The sequence below is a fragment of the Emys orbicularis genome, chromosome 5 (assembly GCF_028017835.1).
Source record: "Emys orbicularis isolate rEmyOrb1 chromosome 5, rEmyOrb1.hap1, whole genome shotgun sequence".
Lineage (NCBI taxonomy): Eukaryota > Metazoa > Chordata > Testudines > Emydidae > Emys > Emys orbicularis.
The window spans coordinates 77687423-77709884 of NC_088687.1; the positions used below are offsets into that span (position 1 = coordinate 77687423).

Sequence of the window (22462 nt, forward strand, 5' to 3'; positions counted from 1 at the left end):
CAAGATTCCTCATTGTTTTTGCTGGGACTCACTAGCTAACCACTTGGAACCAGAGTTTGTTGAACCAGCTTTTGACAGCAGTAGCCTCTTCTGAAGATGCAGAGAGAATATCTTCATTTTGGTTTATTTAACTAGTTTAGTTCAATTAGTCCATTCAAAGTTAAGAAACTGATTGGAAGCTGAAAAGGCAGAAGGCTTGTTTTTGCCTCTTCCAATCTATACATAAAAATTAGATATGAGAGGATGAAATTTACTAGTTTTAAATTTTTGAAGGGTATGTTTACCAGAAATAATCAATTCAATTCACTAAGCGACAATGCTTCCCCTTTGTTTAGTAACCCAGTTAGCTTAAAATGTAAAACATTTTTGATAAAAGTTTATGAATTTAGCACCTTTAAAGTAGTTATATTTAATAAAAAATAAAATGCTGTTTTTCTGCATTTTAATTAATTTTAATTTCCACTGAAATAGAACTTGACACAAATCAAAAGTAGAACATTAATCATCTACTAAGAAATGCATTATTTTCAAACATAAAAAATGTAAAAATTAAGAATGTGAATAAGTGTAAATTTATATGACTTGTGTTACACAAGAGGTCAGATTGGATGATCATAATATTTCCTTCTGGCCTTGGAATCTATGAAAGCTTTGTAACTGCTTAAATGTATATAGATATAATGTATCCTTCTGGTTAGCCAAAAAAAAAAAAAAAAGGCACCAAATTTAGTGTAAAGAATAAATTTAGTTGAACATCACCATTTTTTAAACAAATGATTACCAACCACTGAGCATCAACTTTTTTTCTGAAAGTAACTAAAGTACAAAGGCAAAACATGATTAACATAGATTATTTTAAAGCAAGGTGTCCTACTTGCTAATATAAATCATGATTAAAATTGATAGTTAAATCACTTTGATTTAAATCAGCTCCCCACTCCCTATTCAGATCCTTACCTTGCACAGATTTTAATATATGTAATAACAGAATCATTTCCAAGGGAGTTTTCAGCTGCCACAGATTCTAAGATTCCATTAAAAATGTATGTTCCTAATTTTCCATTCTGAAGATCACCTTCAAAATGTACATGAATTAATGGGACACTGAAAAAACTGTTTCTCCTGAAATAGAGCTACAGCCTACACATTCTTTGAAAGGCATGCATAAGCAGGATAATCACTGATGCAATAAACAATTTTAATTGCTTTAATTTGGATATAACAACTTCTAAAGCTGTGAAGGGAGAGATTTTTCTCCAACAAACTAGATTTATTTACTTTGAACACTTCAGATCCGTACACTTATACATGAAGGAAACGAAAGCCATGACCAGCTTTGATATAGATAAGTTACTAAAAATTAATAATAATCTTATTTCTAAGATTGTAAAAATTAATGTACAGTAGGTCAAGATACAAAAGGACACAAAGTACAACTGTCAAATTTATTCAACTCATCACATCACAATGTGCAAAAAGTTTGACTACACATCATCATTACTCATCTTGCACCACTGCAATCTGTAAATTGGAAAATTTCACTAACAAAGAACTTGAAATATTAAAAACAACTCAATCTAGCAAGTAATCAAGTCTAGGAGGAGGCTGAGCTGTAAAAGCAACTATGGTACCAAGTCACTGAAGGAAGCTGTCTAAAAATAGGGAAACTACAGTGATGTATATTTTAGATACTGCTTTGTTTAGTGATGATTTAGCTTGTCACACTTCCACAAACATCAGATTTCAAATATGTATTTTGTTTTGGCATTTACTAGAAGAAAATAATGCTCTGATTTAACAGACACTGAAACCAATCAGGCAATTCTCTCCCAATGGATATGGTCAAAGAATTATAGAGATAAAGTTGATCTTGTACATTTTCAAAGTTGAGGTCTCTCCAATACTTTTTTTTCCAGTGTTCAGTTAGAATCCTTTTGGCCAGGTGCTTGGAGTTGCCGCACTTATACATCCACAGTAAAAGAGCCTCTGTCAGCTTGTTTCACCTGGATTTCTTTGAAGTGAACACCAGTTTTGCCTCTGATTTCTGGGAGCCCTAGGTCTAATAAAAGAAGCAATTGAATAACACAACCATGTACTTTTGCTGCTGATTTATTATCAAACAATTTAACTATAAAAACATGTCCTTTTGAATACAATGAAATTTATCTCAAACTGCCAACACAGTGTGTACCCTTTTAGCTCTACTGCTATAACCAACAAGATGCAGTTAAACTGGTATAAAGTTGCTTATACCAGTTAGCTTACAGACGCTCCCCGATTTACGCAATCGTTCCGTTCCGGAAAGCCTTGCGTAACCTGAATTTTACGTAAGTCGGAAACATATATTGTGCAAGCATAAAAAACAAACTATTACAACAAAAATATTGCATCTACCTTAATCCTATTGTTATTCTGGCACACTGAAGGCTGCATTTTGGTGGTGGATGACAATGGGCTTAATTTGTAGATGAGGAAGGAGAGGAGGAGACAGGCATGATTTCAATGAAATAGGGTGAAGTAACAGAAATACAGTTTCACTGAAATAACAAGAGACTGAGAGGCTGCGAGAGTGCAAAGCCTTCCCTTGTAGAAGATGCTACTGCTGTATTCCTCCGCACACCGCACTACAGTACTTTGCATTCCCGTACGCTACACAATATTTTCCGCAACTCGAAAATTTTATTTATGCCTTATGGAACTTTTTGCATAAGGTCAAATTTGCATAAGTCAGGTCTTGTGTAACCCGGGGAGCGTCTGTATTTCCATTGATATAAGCACCTTTAGACTGATAGAACTGCAGCCACCCTAGGAGTTGGACAAATTTAACTATCCTGATAGAAAAAAAAGCACACCTCTAACCAAAACAGTTAAATCTCTACAAAAACTGTGCAGACCGGGCCACACTATACCTCAAACTATCATAGTAGATTTGTTATTGGACTCTTCTATAATACCATGATCAAGATTCCACATGAAATCACTCACTAGGAGACTCTGCCAATCCACTTCCATTGGCGATTGCAAAGAACAGCTGAACTGTGATACCGAAGTCATTTAGACTATCTAATACGATTATCATAGTATCCAAGTGCATCACTCTAATATATTTATCCTCATGACATCCCTGTGAGGCAGAAAGTACTAGGTGACAGAAGCAAGGGTGATCTGTAATAATTAATCAATACTGTATACTTTACATGTGTGTCTGATAGAGGTTTACTATATGAATTCAAAGGGTCAATTCAAGAGTAGGCTACCAACACTTAAGGGGCCTGCTGGGGTAAACACGGTTGATACAGGGTACTGTAGCCCAGGATCTGATCTGGGAGTGGGAGAACTGCAAAGTTTCATCTCACAAGGCCCTGAAGGGGTGCATTCAGACAATGGAAGGGAAGAAAGTGGTGCTAGTCCTGTAACCATAACATTACTACCCCCATTTTTTTCTTTTCAAAAACAGTGACCACAGGCATAGAGTGAAGTCTGTGGGAACTGAACCGTTGGGGAATTGAACTGTTGTCTCCTAAGTACTAGAATGGAGTTCTAACTGCTGGACCATCCTTCTGACTAGTATCCACCCTTGCACAGTTCTGACCAGTTTAAACACTGGTTCACCGTGGCCTTCGGCCATACAAGCTGTCTTGGAACCTTTTCCATCTAACTAGTTAAAATTTCTTAGGGATTTTACAAACCCCCTACTTTTTTCTTTGTGAGGAAAAGCTTCGACTAATATTCTCAAAGGTTCACTGTCTGCCTTCAAGATATCAATAAAAAGGCTATCTATGGAATCAGGCAAGATAAATAGAACTCCCAACTAAGTCAATGGGTGAATAAGCACCGCAGGATTTCTCCATTGGGGAGCAAGTAAAGAACATCTGTTACCATTACACTAGAGAAGGAACTGCCTTCAGACTGTGCTACTAAGTATAGTGGAAGTTCTGAATCATAAGCCAAAACACTATGGTGTGGAAGAGAAGCAATTTTGACTCCTGAAATATAAGTAGCTGCCACCGAGGCTCAGAAGAACTTTTTGGAAGCACTGTAGTTATTTTCTAATAAGGTCCAACAGTTTACTTTGAAAGCCAGCTATAGACTTTGTTTTAGTAAAAAGACCACTTATCCAAGTAATCAAAGTAAAACAAAAAAAATCAGTCCAATGGAAGAGATTGAAATGAAAGCTTACTTGATATAAAAGAAAGTTTCTCTCTCTGGATGTTAATCGCACTCCCAGAGGGATCTACAGCAGCCGGATGACGAACTGCACATTCTGCCAAGCTTGGTTTAATGTTAAACCGCTCTTCAAAACACAATTACAATTCATTCATTATAGTCCACATAGTCATAGCCTTCATACAATTAATTGGCCAATTATTCAAAGTGATTTCTTTTCTTATTTAAAAGACACTCCCACCTATAAAAACTAAATAGAGAAACCAAAATCATCACAAACTCTAGCAAAAGAAAAAAGTGCTCTGGCAAAAAATAGCATCATTTTATTCTGCAAAAGCTATCCACAAGGTGACACACAAAATAAGTTTATAAGGTGGCAGTGCACCTTGGTGTGTATGTGGTGGTGGGTTTTGGGTTTTTTTTTAAGAGGCTATGACATGCTTTAGCAATCACATTGTGGGAAGACTAAGGATATGTCTACACTTAAACTGCTACAGTGGCACAACTGCATCTGCTCCACTGTAGACATTACCTACGCTGATGGGAATGGTTCTTCCATTGGCACGGGTAATTCATCTTCCCGAGAGGCAGCTGCTAGGTCAATGGAAAAATTCTTCCTTTGATCCAGTGCTGTCTACACCCAGGTTTTGCTTGGCATAGCTATGTCTCTGAGGGGTGTACATTTTTCACACCCCTAAGTAACATAGCTCTGTTGATGTAAAATCTCAGTGTAGACCAGCCCTTAATCCGAGATAGCTTCTAATGCTTATTTAAGGATAAGACCTGTTTTACAACAGATTACAATGTGCATCTCTGAATAGTCAGGTGTATTAGTGCTGAGTTTGGCCAACTAAATAAAGCACTCTGAAGAACAAAAGCAATAAGTATTATTCTTTTGTTCTCATTTATTACTTGACACACAGAATGTCCACTGTCATCATAGAAATCTGAGCCTTTTGACCCACGAGTTTAAGTTTAGACAAATTTTGACCATGTGTCTTTTCTACTGACAATCCGGACTGATGCTCCCATTTGTGCCTATCAATCTGTGTCCTGTAATACTTTCAAACTTTAGTGGTATACTCCTAGAAAATGTTGCTTAGAGCAGCTAATTTAGAGCTTAAGGCACTGAACCTGTAAACACTTACATGGGGGGGGGGGAAGGAGGACTCAGGCTAGCCCCACATGGTGCCTTTTCCCTTTGGGAAATATGGTCACCCTACCCCAGTGGGATGCTGTGGCAAAAGGAAGTACTGTGTTCCTCAGATGTATAAAGTGGGGAGTAGGAATAAGGAGGTGATGTTACCTCTGTATATGGCTTTGGTTAGACTGATTCTGGCATATTGCAACCAGTTCAGTTGTCCACATTTTAAAAAAGATGTTGAAAAACTGAAAAGGGTGCAGAAAAAAGACACACAAAAAATCACTTGAGGGATGGAAAAACTGCCTTACAGTGTGATATAAAGAGCTCAATCAGTTTATCTTATCAAAAAGAAGATTTGAGAGATGACTTGTTACAGTGTATAAGCACCTTTACGAGATGAAAATACCAGGTACTAAAGGGATATTAATGTAGTGGAAAATGGCATAAGAACCAGGAAGCTGAAACCAAGCAAGTTCAAATGAAAAAATATTTTGCATATTTATAACAGTAAGGATGGTTAACCATTGGAACAAACTACGAACAGAAGTGGTACATTCTCCATCTCTTGATGTCTTCAAATCACGACTGGATACCTTTCTGGAAGATATGCTTTAGTCAAAGAAGTTATGGGCCATGGCGCTTCATACAGAGGTAACTGGGTGAAATTTAACAGCCCATGATATACAGGCGGTCAGACTAAATGTCTTATGGTTTCTTTTGGTCTTAAACTCTATGAATCTATGGTAGTAAAGTTAAGCACATGTGTTAGTGTTTGCAGGATCAGGGCCTCATAAAGACCAGCTGCTTTTTAGCAAATTCACCCAAGATCATAAAATGTGAAAAAGAATTAAACAAAATAGTTAAGCAAGCTCAAACTAAAACTAGTTGATTTAAAAGTACACCTCTACCCCGATATAACGCGACCTGATATAACACGAATTCAGATATAACGCGGTAAAGCAGCGCTCCGGGGGGGCGGGGCTGCGCACTCCGGTGGATCAAAGCAAGTTCGATATAATGCAGTTTCACCTATAATGCGGTAAGATTTTTTGGCTCCCGAGGACAGCGTTATATCGAGGTAGAGGTGTATGTATTTCGCTTTCCACTCTTAAAGGCTTTCTGAGAACATTTGAAATATGGGCCAACTCACCACATTCCCCAGGCTCACTGTCCAATTAAGTTAAACTTACCTGATAAGTGAAAACTTAGGTTCAATACATCCCTGTTTGTATGTTTTTACTAGCAGGAAATCAGTGGTGTACCAAGGAAAATCTCTCTGCTGCAGAAACACTTCAACTATTTAGAGTTAAGCCAGCTAAAGAACTGATCATGGCACCAGCAGCTTTTAATGCAAAGGAATGGCAAAATGTGGATGAATCACTTGTAAGTAATATGGCAATGGTGGAAACTTTATCGGTTACTTCAGCTATATTCCATCATTATAATATCACTAATATTAATATATCATCTAAGTATCACTGTTCACTTTGAATGCAACTGGCTGAAAATGTTTCCTCAAAATGATGCAATCACAAAGTGGTATGATGTTTTCTTTATAATTTCCTAAGCACAAAATCATGATCTAATCCTCTTCATGTTACTTACACCAATAGTTCCACTAACTTCAGTGGGGTTGTGACAGTGTGCCCCATAAGGCTTCATGGGAATATGCTTATGAATGTATATATGATATAACTAGAATATGTTTTATGCTACATATGCCATGTAACATATCTCTGTAAAGGTTATGATCTACTGAATCTATTAATTGTATGCATGTATAATTTTTGTATTAAAAGTTATGAATATTGGCTGGGCACCGGCTTGATTTTTAAGTAGCCTTTGTAAAGCATTTGGTCAGCTTCTTGAGAAAGGAATGTGCAAATTAAGTGCCCAACCAAGAAGCACTTAAGGGACAGCGGATCCTGGGAGGCTCCAATCTGCATAAGAAGTCTCCATGAGGACGTTCAAGGGAGCAGGTAAGCAATGACTGAGTCAGACTGAGTCTTGCATGGACATGTGACTTGCCCATGTGACTCCAAAACTCCATCTTGGAGCTGGACTTTGCATAGGGGAGAGGAGGGGGTCTCCACCCACAAGAGAAAGTCTACTTAAACTCCTGGGAGACCCCTCCATTTGGTCTTCAGCTGGCTAAAGAGATAGCCTCTCCACCCCCAAGGATACCTGAAAGAGACTGGAACAAAGGACAGTAACTACAGGGGGTGTGAGTGATTGCTGGACCCAGACTAGAAGGAGACTAATCTGTAAAAGGAAGCTTACTGGAACTGGTGAGGTATTATCTGTATTCAGTTTTCTTAGACATAGACTTGCGTGTTCTATTTTATTTTACTTGGTAATTCACTTTGTTCTGTCTGCTATTACTTGGAACCACTTAAATCCTACTTTCTGTATTTAATAAAATCACTTTTTACTTATTAATTAACCCAGAGTGTGGGGGGGGGCAAACAACTGTGCATATCTCTCTATCAGTGTTATAGAGGGCGAACAATTTATGAGTTTACCCTGTATAAGCTTTATAAAACGGATTTATTTGGGATTTGGACCCCATTGGGAGTTGGGCATCTGAGTGTTACAGACCGGAACACGTCTGTAAGCTGCTTTCAGTTAAGTCTGCAGCTTTGGGGCATGTGGTTCAGACCCTGGGTCTGTGTTGGAGCAGACTGGCATGTCTAGCTCAACAAGACAGGGTGCTGGAGTCCCAAGCTGGCAGGGAAAGCAGGGGCAAAAGTAGTCTTGGCACATCAGTTGGCAGCCCCAAGGGGGTTTCTGTGATCCAACCCGTCACAGGGGTGACAAGTCGTAGTTAAAGCAAGCATGACTTGGCCTAAAGATAGTTCAAATATTTGCCTGTTTTCCATTTTCAATCATCAGACTAACAAACTAGGACAGTGAACATGGGAAACAATCAGTTGCACCACGTACATCAGTTCTTTATACTTGCTTTGAAAAACCACTCACTTGGGTTCTCTTCCCTCTCTACCAGTCTCTGTTGCATATGCATATTGATGATGGCATTAACCTTTTGTCTATTTTTGTTAATGTTGGGCTCTATCATTATTTCTGTTAGCTTAATGTTATTCTTGATAGCCTTTGAAGCTGTTGACCTGGCGACCATCGGTAACTGCTCCTGATAATAGTGGTCTGTAAAGTCAACCTCATCCTGAATATTTTTAATTCTGGGGGGAGGAAAAAAAAAGCAAATGTTAATGAGTCAGTTACGTTACTACTAATAAATACTGAACACATTATGATGTTTAGCACCTTTCAAGACCCTGGTTACATATTACTAATGAATTCTCACAATTCCATTGTGTGGAAGGTATTATCTCCATTTTATAAATGGGGAAACCTTAACACAGAGATAAGTGATTTGCCCAAACCCACAGAGACAGAGTCAGTGTCCAGGCCTGGAAGAGAATACAGGAACTCCTGGTGCTCAGTCCACTAGACCAAAATTCTCAAACTTTTTTCAAAGTATGGACCATTCTTAAGAGAGAGTCTTCTGTGGGCCATCACATTCCAGTTCATGATTGTGTAACACGTTCAAGTCACAGCTGAAGCCAGAGACACAGAGAGCAGCAAGAGCTTTCTACAGCTGTCTATCCTGGGAGCCGAACATGCAGACACTTGCTGATGCAAGTTACTTCATTCAAGTAATCGTGACTAAAGTTGTTCACATGCATAGGACTCTCCACATATGCCTAAAGACTGCACAGCAGTCAGCGCTTCAGGCTTACCCCCTATGGTGGGGACTACAAAGGAGGCTAATGTAAGGCTACTTATGTCAGCCCTATGCTGCTCCTGTGCTGGGGAAATTCTCTTGCAGCTCACTTATGCCTTCTATATGCCACCAGGGCGATTCATTGGGCGCAAAGTGAAGAGCAGAATTTGTCTCTAATAATCAAGCTTTATAGGTTTATTTAAACTCATTGAGTTGTCTGGTAATTCTCTTGGTGGATGGTAACACTTAAACCATAAATCTCTGAAATCCACTGGAGGGAAGGGGCATCCATAAAAATGTCCCTTAACACCATTTTGCTGCCTGGCCACAGAAACCACACTGACAGTGGCTTCCCTGACCATGACTGTCCCTGTAGCCCTCATCAGCGGAGCTCATTACTGCAGAGGAGTCAGTAGTATAAGTTGCTGCACTCTTTGTCTACAATAACATACACAAGGTTCCACAGTGTGCTGAGGGGTTAAGAATCTAGTAGAACTAGACCATGGTCAACTCCATCCACAGAGCTGGGGTTCTGCTGGGTTGGGGAAAGTTAAGCATGTTCTGAAGAAGCGGCACTCCCTCTTGCACATCCCCCACTTTAGCTCTGTGGGCATAAGCTCCTTTACACTCAGAGAATTGGAGGAGAGCATATGGATCTCTGGTTTTATGCTTATAAACCCCATCTGTTTTAATAATGGGTTTGCTCTTTATACTAGTTTTATTTTATTTAGTGAATTTCAGGGCTGCTAAGAAGCATGCTGATAACCACTTTAAAGAGATCCTAGGTAATACTATGTGCTCTGCAAGCTTTCACACACAACACTAAATACCTCATTGTCAATGAAACAACTTTGCTTTTTCAATTAATGAACCAGAGCAGAAGGACTGTGGTGTTTTTTGTGATGTGGGCAAAGGTTCACTAGGGATTTAAATGTTATTTCACTCGTGAAGCAGGCATCAGATCCAGGCCCTACTGAAGTCAATGGCAAAACTCCGATTGACTTCACACCGGGGCTTCAGAAATCTGAAGGTTTTGAGTAATATTTATATACTACTCATTAATATGCTACTAAAGTGAATCATCTAAACCTGATACATAATACACTTCTGTAAACAGCACTCACCGTCCATTTGTCAGCATTGAGTAGATGTCTTGTACCAACATTTCTGCTGCTCCCGGTTTACAGTGAATTGTCCCATCTATTAGTTCTTGGACAGGCTTCAAGTTTCTTTTGGAAAAAAACTATAGCAAAAAATAAAAACAGAGAGCATTTCAGTTCCTATTAGTTGAGAGGCACAGGTCCATCCTTCCATGCTTTTTACTTGATGTGTGATCGCTCACTTTGTTTTCTCTCAGCCTTTTCCAATCCAGTCCCACTCAAACCCTCACCCCGTAACCAAAATGACAAGCAATTCAAGAAAGTATGCAATATTATGGGTGAGAACTGAAATATAAACTGAGCAAAAATTCAAACTTTTTCTTCCCAAAACAACTGGAACCAGGGGCGGCTCTATTTTTTTTGCCGTCCCAAGCACGGCAGTCAGGTGGCCTTCGGCGGGTGATCTGCCGGTCCCGCAGCTTCGGCATACCCGCCGCTGAAACCGCGGGACCAGCGGACCTCTCGCAGGCATGCCGCCAAAAGTCGCCTGACTGCCGCCCTCACAGCTGGGCTGGTGCCTGGAGCCGCCCCTGACTGGAACCCCCTTCACTGCCCAACTTAAGAGGTGCATTTGTTAACAATACAAAAACCGTAAGGCCAAGATTTAACCTGGGGTGCCTCAATATTCCCACGGCCGGGTGCCTGGAATAAGTCACTGGGGTTGTCCAGTAGAGTGACGGATCGTTAGTTCCTCCATCGCCATCCCGGCGGAGCTTGGGGCGGCCCGCAGGACTGTCCGCGGCCAATCAATACAGCGGGGGGCGCGCCACGGGGCCGCCCCCGCTGCACCAACTTTCCGAGCCCGACGTGTCCCGGGCCATGGCGATGCAGGTTTCACACGGAAGAAAGGCTCGAGCGCTGCGTGCACGTTACAAGCTGCCCCGTCCCCGCCCAGAGCCGCTGCCCGGGCTCGTGCCCCCCGGCGGGGCGGCTCCCTCACCTGGCCGAGCTGGGACCAGTTGCTGAGCTTGGTGGCCAGCGAGGCGCCGTTCTCGTAGCTGTGGCTGTGGATGTCCCCGGGGTAGTACCAGGAGAAGATCTCGGCGATGAGGTAGCCGTTGGAGAAGTCCCTAGAGAACAACGACAATAACGGTAAGGCGCAGCCGGTGGCGCGCGCTCGGAGCCGCCCCGTCCCGTCTCACCGTCGGAAGTTCCTGGGGAAGAAGCTCAGGTCCAGGCTCTGCAGCCACCTCAGCACGGCGCGCGGCAGCCCCGTGCGCCTGGGAGGGTGCGAGTACGACATGGAGGCGCGGAGAGGCTGGGACTGCCCGCGAGCTACGCCCGCCGGAATAGGGTCCCCTTTCTCCGTGTCCTCCAGCCGCTGGGACTAGTTACCAAGCAACCGCCACAAACCATGGAAGTAGGCGGGGACTCATTCGATTTCGCCTCCTGCCCACGGATTCCCCCAGAATGGCTAGAGTGCGCACGCGTGGCAGGCAACCCGTGAGCGGTATTGCCTGAGTGCGCACGCGCAGTGGTAGTAGCTGAGTGCCTGTGGGCAGCCGGCAATAGCGCCTGCGCGAAACTCTGAGCTGCCCCCACGTTACTCTGAGTCTGCGGCCAGCGCTCTACTGGCTGAGCTGGGCAGCGACTCCCCTGCCAGGGGGCGCCATCCTACCACACAGCTCCCCGGTAGGCGCCTGCGCACCGTCATGTGCCCGTGCCCCAGGTGTTAGCTGTGAGCTCCCCGTACACACCAACAGTAGCCCCCCGTACAGACCAGCGTCACACACATCAGTTACTAGCTCCTCTGGGTGTTTTATTCTTGATCAGTTGCTACTGTGTTTGCACGTCTAGAAACAGCAGAATTAATTCATCTGAGATGTGGTACAAAAGCACATGCGGGCTGTCTAGAGATCTGATTCTATATATTCTATCTCTTTGCAGTGTTCTCCCTTATTTTGCTATATATCCAAAAACATTAAAAGCTGATTTTTTTTAATGCTATCTAGGTTAAGAGCTAATGATTTTACACCCATTAGTGAAATTATATCGGCATCCACCTCTTTTCTCTAACCCACTCAATTTATTTGAGTATTAGCCTTTTGGCTCTTCTCAAGATGTGCATCATGTTGACTTTTAAAAGGATACTTAGTCACTTTTAAGCATCCACTCACCATGTGTTTGTCCACCTTAGTCACATACATCCTGCCATCTTACTACACTATATCTTTTCTTATTTCATAGATTTTACTATCTTATTCCAAGATTTTTTTGTAATTAGGCCATACCCTGAATTGTTCTACAAGCAAAAATCCCACTAAAGCCAATGGGCTTAAAAGTGTATTGATTGTACAACTGTGGTGTTATGTTCTGTCCAAAATGTCTTGGATAGTTCAGACACAACAAATCCTGCATTTTGGCATGGGGTTAGACTAGATGACCCTTGCGGTTTCTCCTAACCCCATGATTCTATGATTACATTTATTCCCCCCACACACACACACTTGACCACTGTCCGGTTTTTACTTCTAGAGATTTCACTGGCTATAACAGCAGTATTGATCAGTAATTCCATTATCTGGCTTAATGTTTGCAAATTGCACAGGACTTTGAAAATGGGAAATTCTACATAAGGGTAGGGTAGGGTAGAGTAGGGTAGGGTGACACCCCCCCCTCCCCAGCACCTCCCGTCTGCCAGCGGCCCTGCCAATCAACTCCTCCTTCTCCCTCCCAGTGCCTCTCCTGCTCGCCATGATCAGCTGTTTCTGGCATGCAGGAGGTGCTGGGGGGACGGGGGGGGGAGCGGGGACAGGGCGGAACTGGGCAGGAAGAGGCACGGCGGGGGCAGGAAGAGATGGAGTGGGGGCTTGGGGTGGGGCTGAGGGTGGAGCAGGGGGTTAAGCACCCCCGGGGCCCAGAGGAAACCAGTGCCTGTGAGGGCCTGATTCTGAGAGAACTTGAGCACCTCCTCTGCTTCCATTGAAGTCAGTGGCACTGACACAGGGAGTAGTTTCTGCGTGATAATTATAGACATCCTAAATATGTCTTTACTAATGTCATATTACAATAAATTCCGCTCAATTGGAAAGTGGAAATTTTGAGAAACTGATTAGTCTGGGTCACCCAATCTTTGCTTAAATGGAAGGGCTGCACCTACTTTGCAGAAAATGGAGCAGATTGCAGTTGCTTCTGTCTCAGCTGGCAAATGTAGTAGATGGAAGTAAAATGTGGTCATGCTGGTTGGATCCAGAGAAAGCATTGCATATCCTGAAACCCATGGCCTGTGACTGCCAGGGCAACTGCAATCTGCTCCATGTAATGCAAAATAAGTGAAGTCCTCATGTAAAGATGAGGGAAGCAGTGCTGAACTGTTTAGAACTGGTCAATATGCTGACCATCTTTGCTGCTGGAACAATTAAATTTTCCTAATCCCAAACATACACTTGTACTTGCTTGTATCAGTTATTTTATCTTCTTGCTGTTACTTTTCTCTCATCATGAAATCATGGAACAATCTGAATTCTTCAGAGCAGATGTGTATATAGAGGAGGTTATTTGTTTGTTTGTTTGTTTGTTTTTTTAAAGCATAGTTCCATCCTGTTGGGGTGGGTGTGAATTGCTCATCTGCATATTTTCTTCCTTTTCAGATGTTATTCTTATTTTCCTTTGAGGAGACTGAGTTATTTTCACTATTCTGTTTTTAAGGTCTCTTGGAAAGACTTTTCCTGGTACACGTAGCAGACATTAATCCCTATTGTGGTTCGTGCGTCTTTGGTGGAATATCTGTTCTGTCTGATTTCCTGTAATTTGTGTATCCTATCAAGGCTGTCATTTGCAGGGGGAAATTACTCCACATAGATTTGGATTGATGCTTTCTCATTCTTGAATTTATTTCTCCATGCAAGTGTTAAAGTATCAAAAGAAAATATCTTTTACATATTGTTTAGCTATACTGCATCGAACTATTGAACCCGTTGATTTTCCATTCGCTGTCTTCTCACTTGAATCAGACTAATGTATCCCAGCAGGTTTTTATTTTTTGTCAGTGAGAGAAGCATCCAAAAACCTCAGCTGGTGGATCAGGACAGTTGCAGACATGCAAGAAAAATAAGCAGTGTCAGGATCTCTAGGAATCCAAGTAGGATTTAAGGATTTAGTCCCAGATCCTCAAAGGTTTTTAGGCACCTATCTGTCTCTTAGGCACCTAAGTTCACGATTTAGACTCCACTAACATTTTCATAATTGCTGCTCAACTGCCATTTACCACTTAGGATCCTAATTTCCCTTTGTGCCTAAAATCCTGCCAGTTGACATTCGCAAAGACTCCTAATCCCTGATGCCTCCCCACAGCTAACGAGCAGCTCAGAGCTCTAGCTCAAGATGAAGCACAAGAGACCCTGAAGTGGGATTATCAGTCTAGGCAGGGGAACGCTTATATCATCAGTAAGGCCCAATCCTGTATTGCCGCTCTGAGCTCGCCTAAAACTTGATATCTGTCAGACCCCAGCCACCAATAGGGGGACACAGCACCTACACAGAAGACAGCCAGGGACACAGGGAAAGAAGTATCAGGAGTGATCAGGAGAGAGATAGAGAGGATTTTGGCTGCTAGGGCATGGACTACATGAGCAGATGACCTGGTTTAGTTACCCAACTCCAGGGGAGGGTTCCTTGCTGAGGATTCCTAGTGGAAGAAAGTGCCTATCTGTGGCTTGACAGTGAGGCACACAAGGTCAACCACTTAGGCAACTAAGCCGCTGCCCCTCCATTCCCTGCCCCTCCTCTCCATATTTTACTCCTGGTTAGTATAGGCAACTCCCCATCCAGCTTGCTGGCTTCTGAGGCTCCCTTTCTTAGATGCCTAATTCTCTCCATGCACTGTACGGAGTGCCTGAGTACCTAGCTTGGGGCTGACTATTCCACCAGGTGGCAAGGCGCCTAAGGGGTTAGGTGTTGCAACACTTAGCACAGCGATTCTTAAGTACCTTTGAGCATCTGGGCCTTAGGGCCTGATCCAAAGTTTATTGAACTCAATAGGTGTCTTTCTAGGAACTTCAGTGGGTTTTGGATCAGACCTTTGGAGAACTGGGTGGCAGCTCATTTGAATGGAAGAGAGGGGCTCATTATACAAGTGGAAAGGGGTAGTAGTAGCTGTGATGGGATCTCTGGGGTGCAACCTGGAACTCTGGTACCGCTGTGCCCTCTTAACTCTGCAGCCTGAGCTGTCTCTCACAATGCTTTGCTAGTGACAAGCAGCAAGTCCCTCCAGGCACTGTTATCACTCAGCACAACAGCATGATTGCATGAATGCTTCCAGAGCCACTCACGAATCACAAGAGAAATGTGTCAGCCAGTCTCCCCCAGCTCTTCAGCCTTGCACCTCAGAGCTGTACCATCTTGCCCTGATCAGAAGCCTGACCAGTGTAAGTTTATTACCCAGCCCACCGCTCCCTCAATGTGGAGAGGACCTACACTAGCCCTTGTAACCTGAGCTGAGATTTCCCAAGCACTTCCAGCAATATACACTGTTTTAGGTAAAATATAAAACAGGTTTATTAACTACAGAAAAATAGATTTTAAGTGATTGTAAGTGGTAGGCATAAAAGGTCAGAGATAGTTACCAAAGAAAGTAAAAGATAAGCGCACAGTCTAAATCTTAAACCTTATTAGACTAGGCAATATTTAGATCAAGCAATTTTCTCACCCCACTGGATGTTATAGTTCACAATACACAGGCCTCTCTCTCAAGCCTGGGATCGGTCTCCTCAGTTGAAGTCTTCTGTCTTTCCAGCATTTTTGTTGCTTCCAGCGTAGGTGGGGGAGGAGAAAGGCCAAGGCCTGATGCCACTGTCCCTTATTTTATAATCCCAGTCCATGTGGCTGGGAAATACTAGCCCAGACATGTCCTGTTTGGCTTTACTGAGTCACAAGGTTGAGCAATCCCCCTGGTGTGGTCTTGTGAAACTGGCACTGAATTGTAAATCCCTTGTTTATTATTCCACTACTGGTCAATGGCTGGTGATGGACGTTCAGCGCCCGCCTGGGTGTTGGTCACTTCCTTTGCTGTCACTGGAGAACTCATAAACTTACAACATATTTCAGTAACAACCATACAGCAAAATCTCATAGGTTCATACACACTAACAAATATACATATTTTGACAAAACAATGGGCTTCAGCAGAAGTTACAGCCCCCCTTCTCCCCCGGTCACCGGCCCCTGCCCCAGGCTGGCTAGTGTCCGCAGCCCCCCAAGCCCTGGAAGCGAGAGCGCGCGTTGTCATCGCTGCAGCCTCCCCAGAGCGCCAGGAGGGAGGGCGTGCGGCGCTGCTGCAGCTCCAGGAAGGCTGGCGGCATAGCCCCAGCCCCTGGAGCTCGGCAGCAGCGGCGGAGTGTGGGCAGGGCCGCACCTGGCTGTTTGGGGAGGCACAGCTTCCCCCAGCCTCCCCTAACTGCTGCCCATTCTACCTGCCTTGGCCCCGCACTGTTCCCAGAACTGACTAGCACATCTCTGCAGCCCCTCGAGGTGCGGAGGGGTAGGGGGGCTCCACACGCTGCCTCCGCCCCAAGTGTCGACTCTGCAGCTCCCATTGGCCAGGAACTGTGGCCAATGGGAGTTGCAGGGGCGGTGCCTGTGGGCAGGGGCAGCCTGTGGAGATCCCCTGCCCCCACCGCCTAGGAGCTGCTGCCAGAGGGATGTGCCAGTCACTTTCAGGAGCCGCCCAAGGTAAGCACTGCCCGGCCGGAGCCCGCACCCCTCACCCCCTCCCGCACCCAAAGCCCATACCCCACACTCCCTCCCAGAGCACGCACCCCCTCCCGCACCACAATCCCCTGCCCCAGCCTGGTGAAAGTGAGTGAGGAGAGAAGGGGGATGGAGTGAGCAGGGTGGGGCCTCAGAGAAGGGGGTGGGGCAGGGCAAGGGTGAGCGAGGGGCTTGGCGGGGGGGGTCCCCGAATAATTTTAAATGAAAAGGGGGGTCCTCGGGTTGCTAAAGGTTGAGAACTGCTGCCTTAAGCAATCTGACATTGTAATGCTTGTTTTCCAGCCCCTTGATCACTTTTGTGGCCCTCTTTTGAACACTCTCCAGTATTTCCCTATTTTAATGAAGTTCAGACATCACAACTGACCACAGTATTTTAGTAGCGGTCTTACCAATGCTGTGTACAGGGGCAAGATCACTTCCCTACTTCTACTTGATAGTTCCTTTTTATACATCCAAGGATTGCATTAGCCCTTTTTGCCACAGCATTGCATTGAGAGCTCATGTTATCTACATTGACCCCAACATCCTTCTTTGAGTTACTGCTTTTCAAGACGGTCTCCTATCCTGTAGGTATAACCCTTAGTTCCCTGATATACAACTTGTCCTTTGGTTGTATTAAAACACATTTTGTTGACTTGTGACCATTTAACCAAGTGATTCAGATTACTCTAGAACAGTAACCTGTCCTCCTTATTATTTACATCTCATTATTATTAACTATTTTAATTAAATAAATTACTTTAGCTCAGGCAAAATTAGCTTCTGTGTCCATAATTAATTCAAGTATTGGGGCAAAATTGCTTTTTGATACAGTTTAAAATGTGATACTTTCAAACCTATATATATACACACCTCTACCCCGATATAACGCTGTCCTCGGGAGCCAAAAAATCTTACCGCGTTATAGGTGAAACCGCGTTATATCGAACTTGCTTTGATCCGCCGGAGTGCGCAGCCCCGCAGCCCCCCCCAGCCCCCCGGAGTGCTGCTTTACAGCGTTATATCCAAATTCATGTTATATCAGGACGCGTTATATCGGGGTAGAGGTGTATTACCTGTTTATGCTTGTGATTTGAATATGTTAGGGGAGTGTGTATGTTGAAGGGATATTACATCAAAATGATCTTATCTGTTTGTGTGGAGTATCAATTTGAGACATGTAAAGGAGTCATATGAGATGACTTATGGATTTGATGCCCTAATACAATGCTTAAGAAAGGTACTGTACTGTACAGCCCCAGAAACTGAAATCTTCTCCTTATCCACTTGACAGGTACAGCATGGGCAGCAAAAAGTTACCTCAGCCCATTAACTCATTGGCCTATCCACTGAGATTGCCAACAAGAGTACTAATTGAGCATGGTATATTTATGGGAATATCCAGTAGAAACATTACTGAGACAACGATGCTCAGGTCACGAAGATAATTGGATACATATCCAGTAATAAGAAAATGTTTGCTTCTTTTGTGACCTAGGCTGGATTTAAACCAATTATCCACAGGTCAAAGGCTCTCCATCATATTAGCCATCTGGTCTCCCAAAGCCATGATTATTGAAAATATCTGTTTCAGAATCTGAGGTGAGAGGAAGAAATGAAGTCCTGGTAAAGGGAGAAGAATTCCAAAGGCATACAGGTGGTAAATTTAACAGAAGTTATTCTTTATTATCTAATATTTTAATATTAAAATATTAATATTTAATAGTTTGGATAATAAAAATGTCTTTCAACTAAGTTTATGGGCTTGCTACCTGTGTGCCTTTGTAATTTTTCTCCACTTATTAGATTTTCATGTATTCCTCTAACCACAAACTCTGAAAAAGAGATATTTTCATTAACAATGCATTTCAAAATGAAGTGCAGTTGTTAACTGTACATGCATTCTGCGAAGCAAATGGAAGAGTTGGTGGAATTTATATCAGCACCCCTTATCTTATTGCAGACAGGCGACTGCCATTTTTAACACAGGTGTGCAGTTGGAAGGGTACTCTGAGACTCAAGCCTACTCCTGGATGCACAGGTAGCATCTGTGGCCAACAAAATTTTCTCCAGTTTCTCCAGCTTGTTGAGAGAAGTGCCCACTTTTCTAACTCTTGTGGACCTTGTCATGATTATCTCTGCTTTGGTCACCTCAGCATTGTTATAATGCACTCTACATGGAACTCTGCATTGAGATCACTCAGAAACTGAAGTTAGTGAAGATTCAAGAACACTGCAGTCTCTTAAGTAAATGGGAGCATGTTAGCGACAGAGGCAAAAAAAAAAGCCAAGGAATGATATAAAATTCTTTAAAGATTTCCCTTCTACAAAGGTTGCTCTTTCAGTCAGACATTTTGTGAAATATTTGCACCATGTGTGTCCTTATTCTCCACCCCAAATCAAAGAAAAGTTAAAAGAAATGAGTGATCATCTTTAGAACAAGAAATGTGTCTTTATCCATGGGACAAATCTTAAAGTCCTTCCTTCTTTTCTGATTGGTCCTTTCTCAGGAAAACCAATCAATGGGAGTTTTGCCCGAGTAAAGGCTACTGCAAAACTGAGGGATGATTTCTTCCTGTTCCAGAGACCTGGGTGGCTCAGTGGAGAGGGACAGCTGGTAAGGAACTTGTTGGAGCTCCCTGATCTGCGTCATCTGGCCCCAATGTAAGATAGAACAGTTTCTTCTCCTATGCTAGTGACACTTATGCCAGCTTTAAACCAGCTAAGAGTTTCCCTACACTGAGGGAATTCTTGCCTGTCTGACTCTGCCCAGAATGTAGCCACTTAAGCAGCACAGTGAACAGAGAAAACAGGCCTAACTAAGGAAGTCAGGATTTCATTATAGAGTATATTTGTACCCATGTAAAATTACAGTGCAATATAAATAGGCTTGGAAAGATTAGCTTTTTATCAGTAAATGTCGATTTCACCATATACACAGAGAACCCCCCCCCAAATATTTTGATTAATAATAATCAAAATTTACAAATAGCAAAGTAAGAAAGATGTTCTTTGAAAACTTATTAGAGTTTGGTTTATGGATATTTACTTTGTATATTTTGACATGTGATGTTGAGTTTGTGTTTTAACAGCTATAAATCTTTAACTTTTTGAATCTTAAGTCTACTGTCATTAAATAATTAATGTCTGACACCCCCCAATTTCCCATAACAGTAAAAATTTAAATTGCTAAAAATAAAAAAGCTTGAAAATAAACATCACTATTATCAGTCAAAATAAAAAAAATCAAATTCTGCCAAGCCTAAATATAAAGGTTTTGAAAGAATAATAAGGGCAAAGCAGTCCAGCTGACACCTGCTATAAATAACTGTGGAACAATGGTTCTAACTGACATTTAGGATAGATTCCATAGTTTACTGTGGCTTCCTTCCACAACCTTTGCTATGTAAAGAGAATCTATTTTGCAAGTTCTGAATTTTTTTACTGCGGTGTTTGGATTGTTTCCGAATTATCTCACTAGCTTCATGTAGTTAGTTCTGTTGAAGACACAATTCTTCTGGAGACGTATAATAAGTGATTTTGTAGGCTGCCTAAAACAATGGGAACCCAATCCTTTTCGGGCCCCTGGGCAATACTGAAATATAAACAATAATTAATGAGAATAATCTGTGCATTCTTAAACTCCAAGGTAGTCCCCATAATAATCTGTACATCTGCTGTTTAAATCCTAGGTATGGTACCCCACCCAAAAAGAGATCAAATAGCTTGCTGTAATTTCATATGCTACATTTAATGGGGGACAATGCTATTGTAATTCTACACCTCTACCTCGATATAACGCTGTCCTCGGGAGCCAAAAAATCTTACCGCGTTATAGGTGAAACTGCGTTATATCGAACTTGCTTTGATCCACCGGAGTGCGCAGCCCCGCCCCTCCGGAGCACTGCTTTACCGCGTTATATCCGAATTCATGTTATATCAGGTCACGTTATAATGGGTGTGACAGACCCAGACCAGTGGGGTACAGGAGTCTGGTAGAGGGCAAATATACTGGTCACTGGATGAGTAGTTTTCTGTTCCCTGAGTGACCAGAGCAGGGGCTGTACTAGAGTAATCAGGAACCTGCTAGAACCAGTTAAGGCAGGCAGGCTAATTAGGACACTTGGAGCCAATTAAGAAGAAGCTTCTAGAATCAATTAAGGCAGGCTAATCAGGGCACCTGGGTTTTAAAAAGGAGCTCACTTCAGTTTGTGGTGTGAGTGTGAGGAGCTGGGAGCAAGAGGCGCAAGGAGCTGAGAGGGTGAGGGTGAGGGTGTGCTGCTGGAGGATTGAGGAGCACAAGCGTTATCAGACACCAGGAGGAAGGTCCTGTGGTGAGAATAAGGAAGGTGTTTGGAGGAGGCCATGGGGAAGTAGCCCAGGGAGTTGTATCTGTCATGCAGCTGTTACAGGAGGCACTATAGACAGCTGCAGTCCACAGGGCCCTGGGCTGGAACCCAGAGTAGAGGGCGGGCCCGGGTTCCCCCCAAACCTCCCAATTGACCTGGACTGTGGGTTCTTCCAGAGGGGAAGGTCTCTGGGCTGTTCCCCAACCCACATGGTGAATCTCTGAGGCAAGAAAATCCGCCAATAAGCGTAGGACCCACCAGGATAGAGGAGGAACTTTGTCACATGGGGTAGAAGTGTACCAACAAGAGAATCAGCATATGAAGTTACTAGATCAAATTCTGATCTCATTTACACAAGTATAAATCTTGAATAACTCTACCAAAGTCAGTGATGTTACTCTGGATTTACACTGGTGTAAATGAGATCAGAATCCAGACCACCTTTTTGTCATATAGCCACATCCTTCAGATTTAAATCTTTCTTGCCCTTACAGCCAGGCTATTAAAAAAGAAAAAAAGCCATGAAAGCTAAATAGAAAACTGTAAACATACAAGGTGCAGCTCACTTTTGATGTCTGATCCTGAGTCCCTGGAAAATATTTAGATTTCTTTTCCTTCCTTTGTGAGACTCTAATTTTACTATTGGTTAGTTAGGTTAATTCCAACCTTGGATCATTGTTTTTTTTTTCATTTTAGAGCTTGTCTTTTTTATTTACATACTAAATTAAGCTTAATCGTTCAATTGTTTCACCTGAGATACACCTATGTAATCATTCTTTATATTACAGTTTCTAGAGTTTAACAGTTCCAGTATCTCTGATCATTCGTTTACTTTTCTTAGAGTCAGTTTGTTGATAGTACTTAATAAGGGTCTGATCCTGCAAACACTTATACATATAATTATGCACACTTATAGTCACAGTGAGTTCAACAGAGCTGCTCATAAGCATTAAATCATTCACCTGCATAAATGTTTGGTGGATCTGGATGGTGTGTTCCTCCACAAACTGAAGATGGGCCTTTTGAAGTAGTTTTGAACAACCAGGCAGGTAACGAGGGGCTAATAGGGCTAAGCCTTATCAATTAATAAATCCCCTCCCTTTTTCTTTAAACAAATAAAAGCTTTGTTTCCCTCTTCTTTTTCTTTTCCCCTTCTTCCAGCAAAACAAAGGAGGACAGGTGACTGGATGGATGGAAGGAGAGGCTGGCAGCT

At 42.7% G+C, this 22462-nt stretch overlaps 1 protein-coding gene across 1 annotated transcript; it reads right to left on the reverse strand.

Moving 5' to 3' along the window:
• Positions 1-1961: 1961 nt before the first annotated feature.
• Positions 1962-11456, reverse strand: SPATA4 (spermatogenesis associated 4). The gene is made up of 6 exons (XM_065405827.1): positions 11356-11456; positions 11154-11283; positions 10178-10296; positions 8291-8508; positions 4181-4294; positions 1962-2059 (listed from the first exon to the last, which is right to left on the reverse strand). Exons 1-6 carry the CDS (start codon positions 11454-11456, stop codon positions 1962-1964), a joined length of 780 nt encoding a protein of 259 aa, XP_065261899.1.
• Positions 11457-22462: the final 11006 nt, after the last annotated feature.

Coding starts and splice junctions, on each gene's coding strand:
- SPATA4 (XM_065405827.1), bottom strand. CDS start 11,456: ATGTCGTACTCGCACCCTCCCAGGCGCACGGGGCTGCCGCGCGCCGTG. Junction 11,284..11,355: donor TTCCCCAGGAACTTCCGACG/GTGAGACGGGAC, acceptor GTTGTTCTCTAG/GGACTTCTCCAACGGCTACC. Junction 2,060..4,180: donor GAAACTTTCTTTTATATCAA/GTAAGCTTTCAT, acceptor TTCTTTTATTAG/ACCTAGGGCTCCCAGAAATC.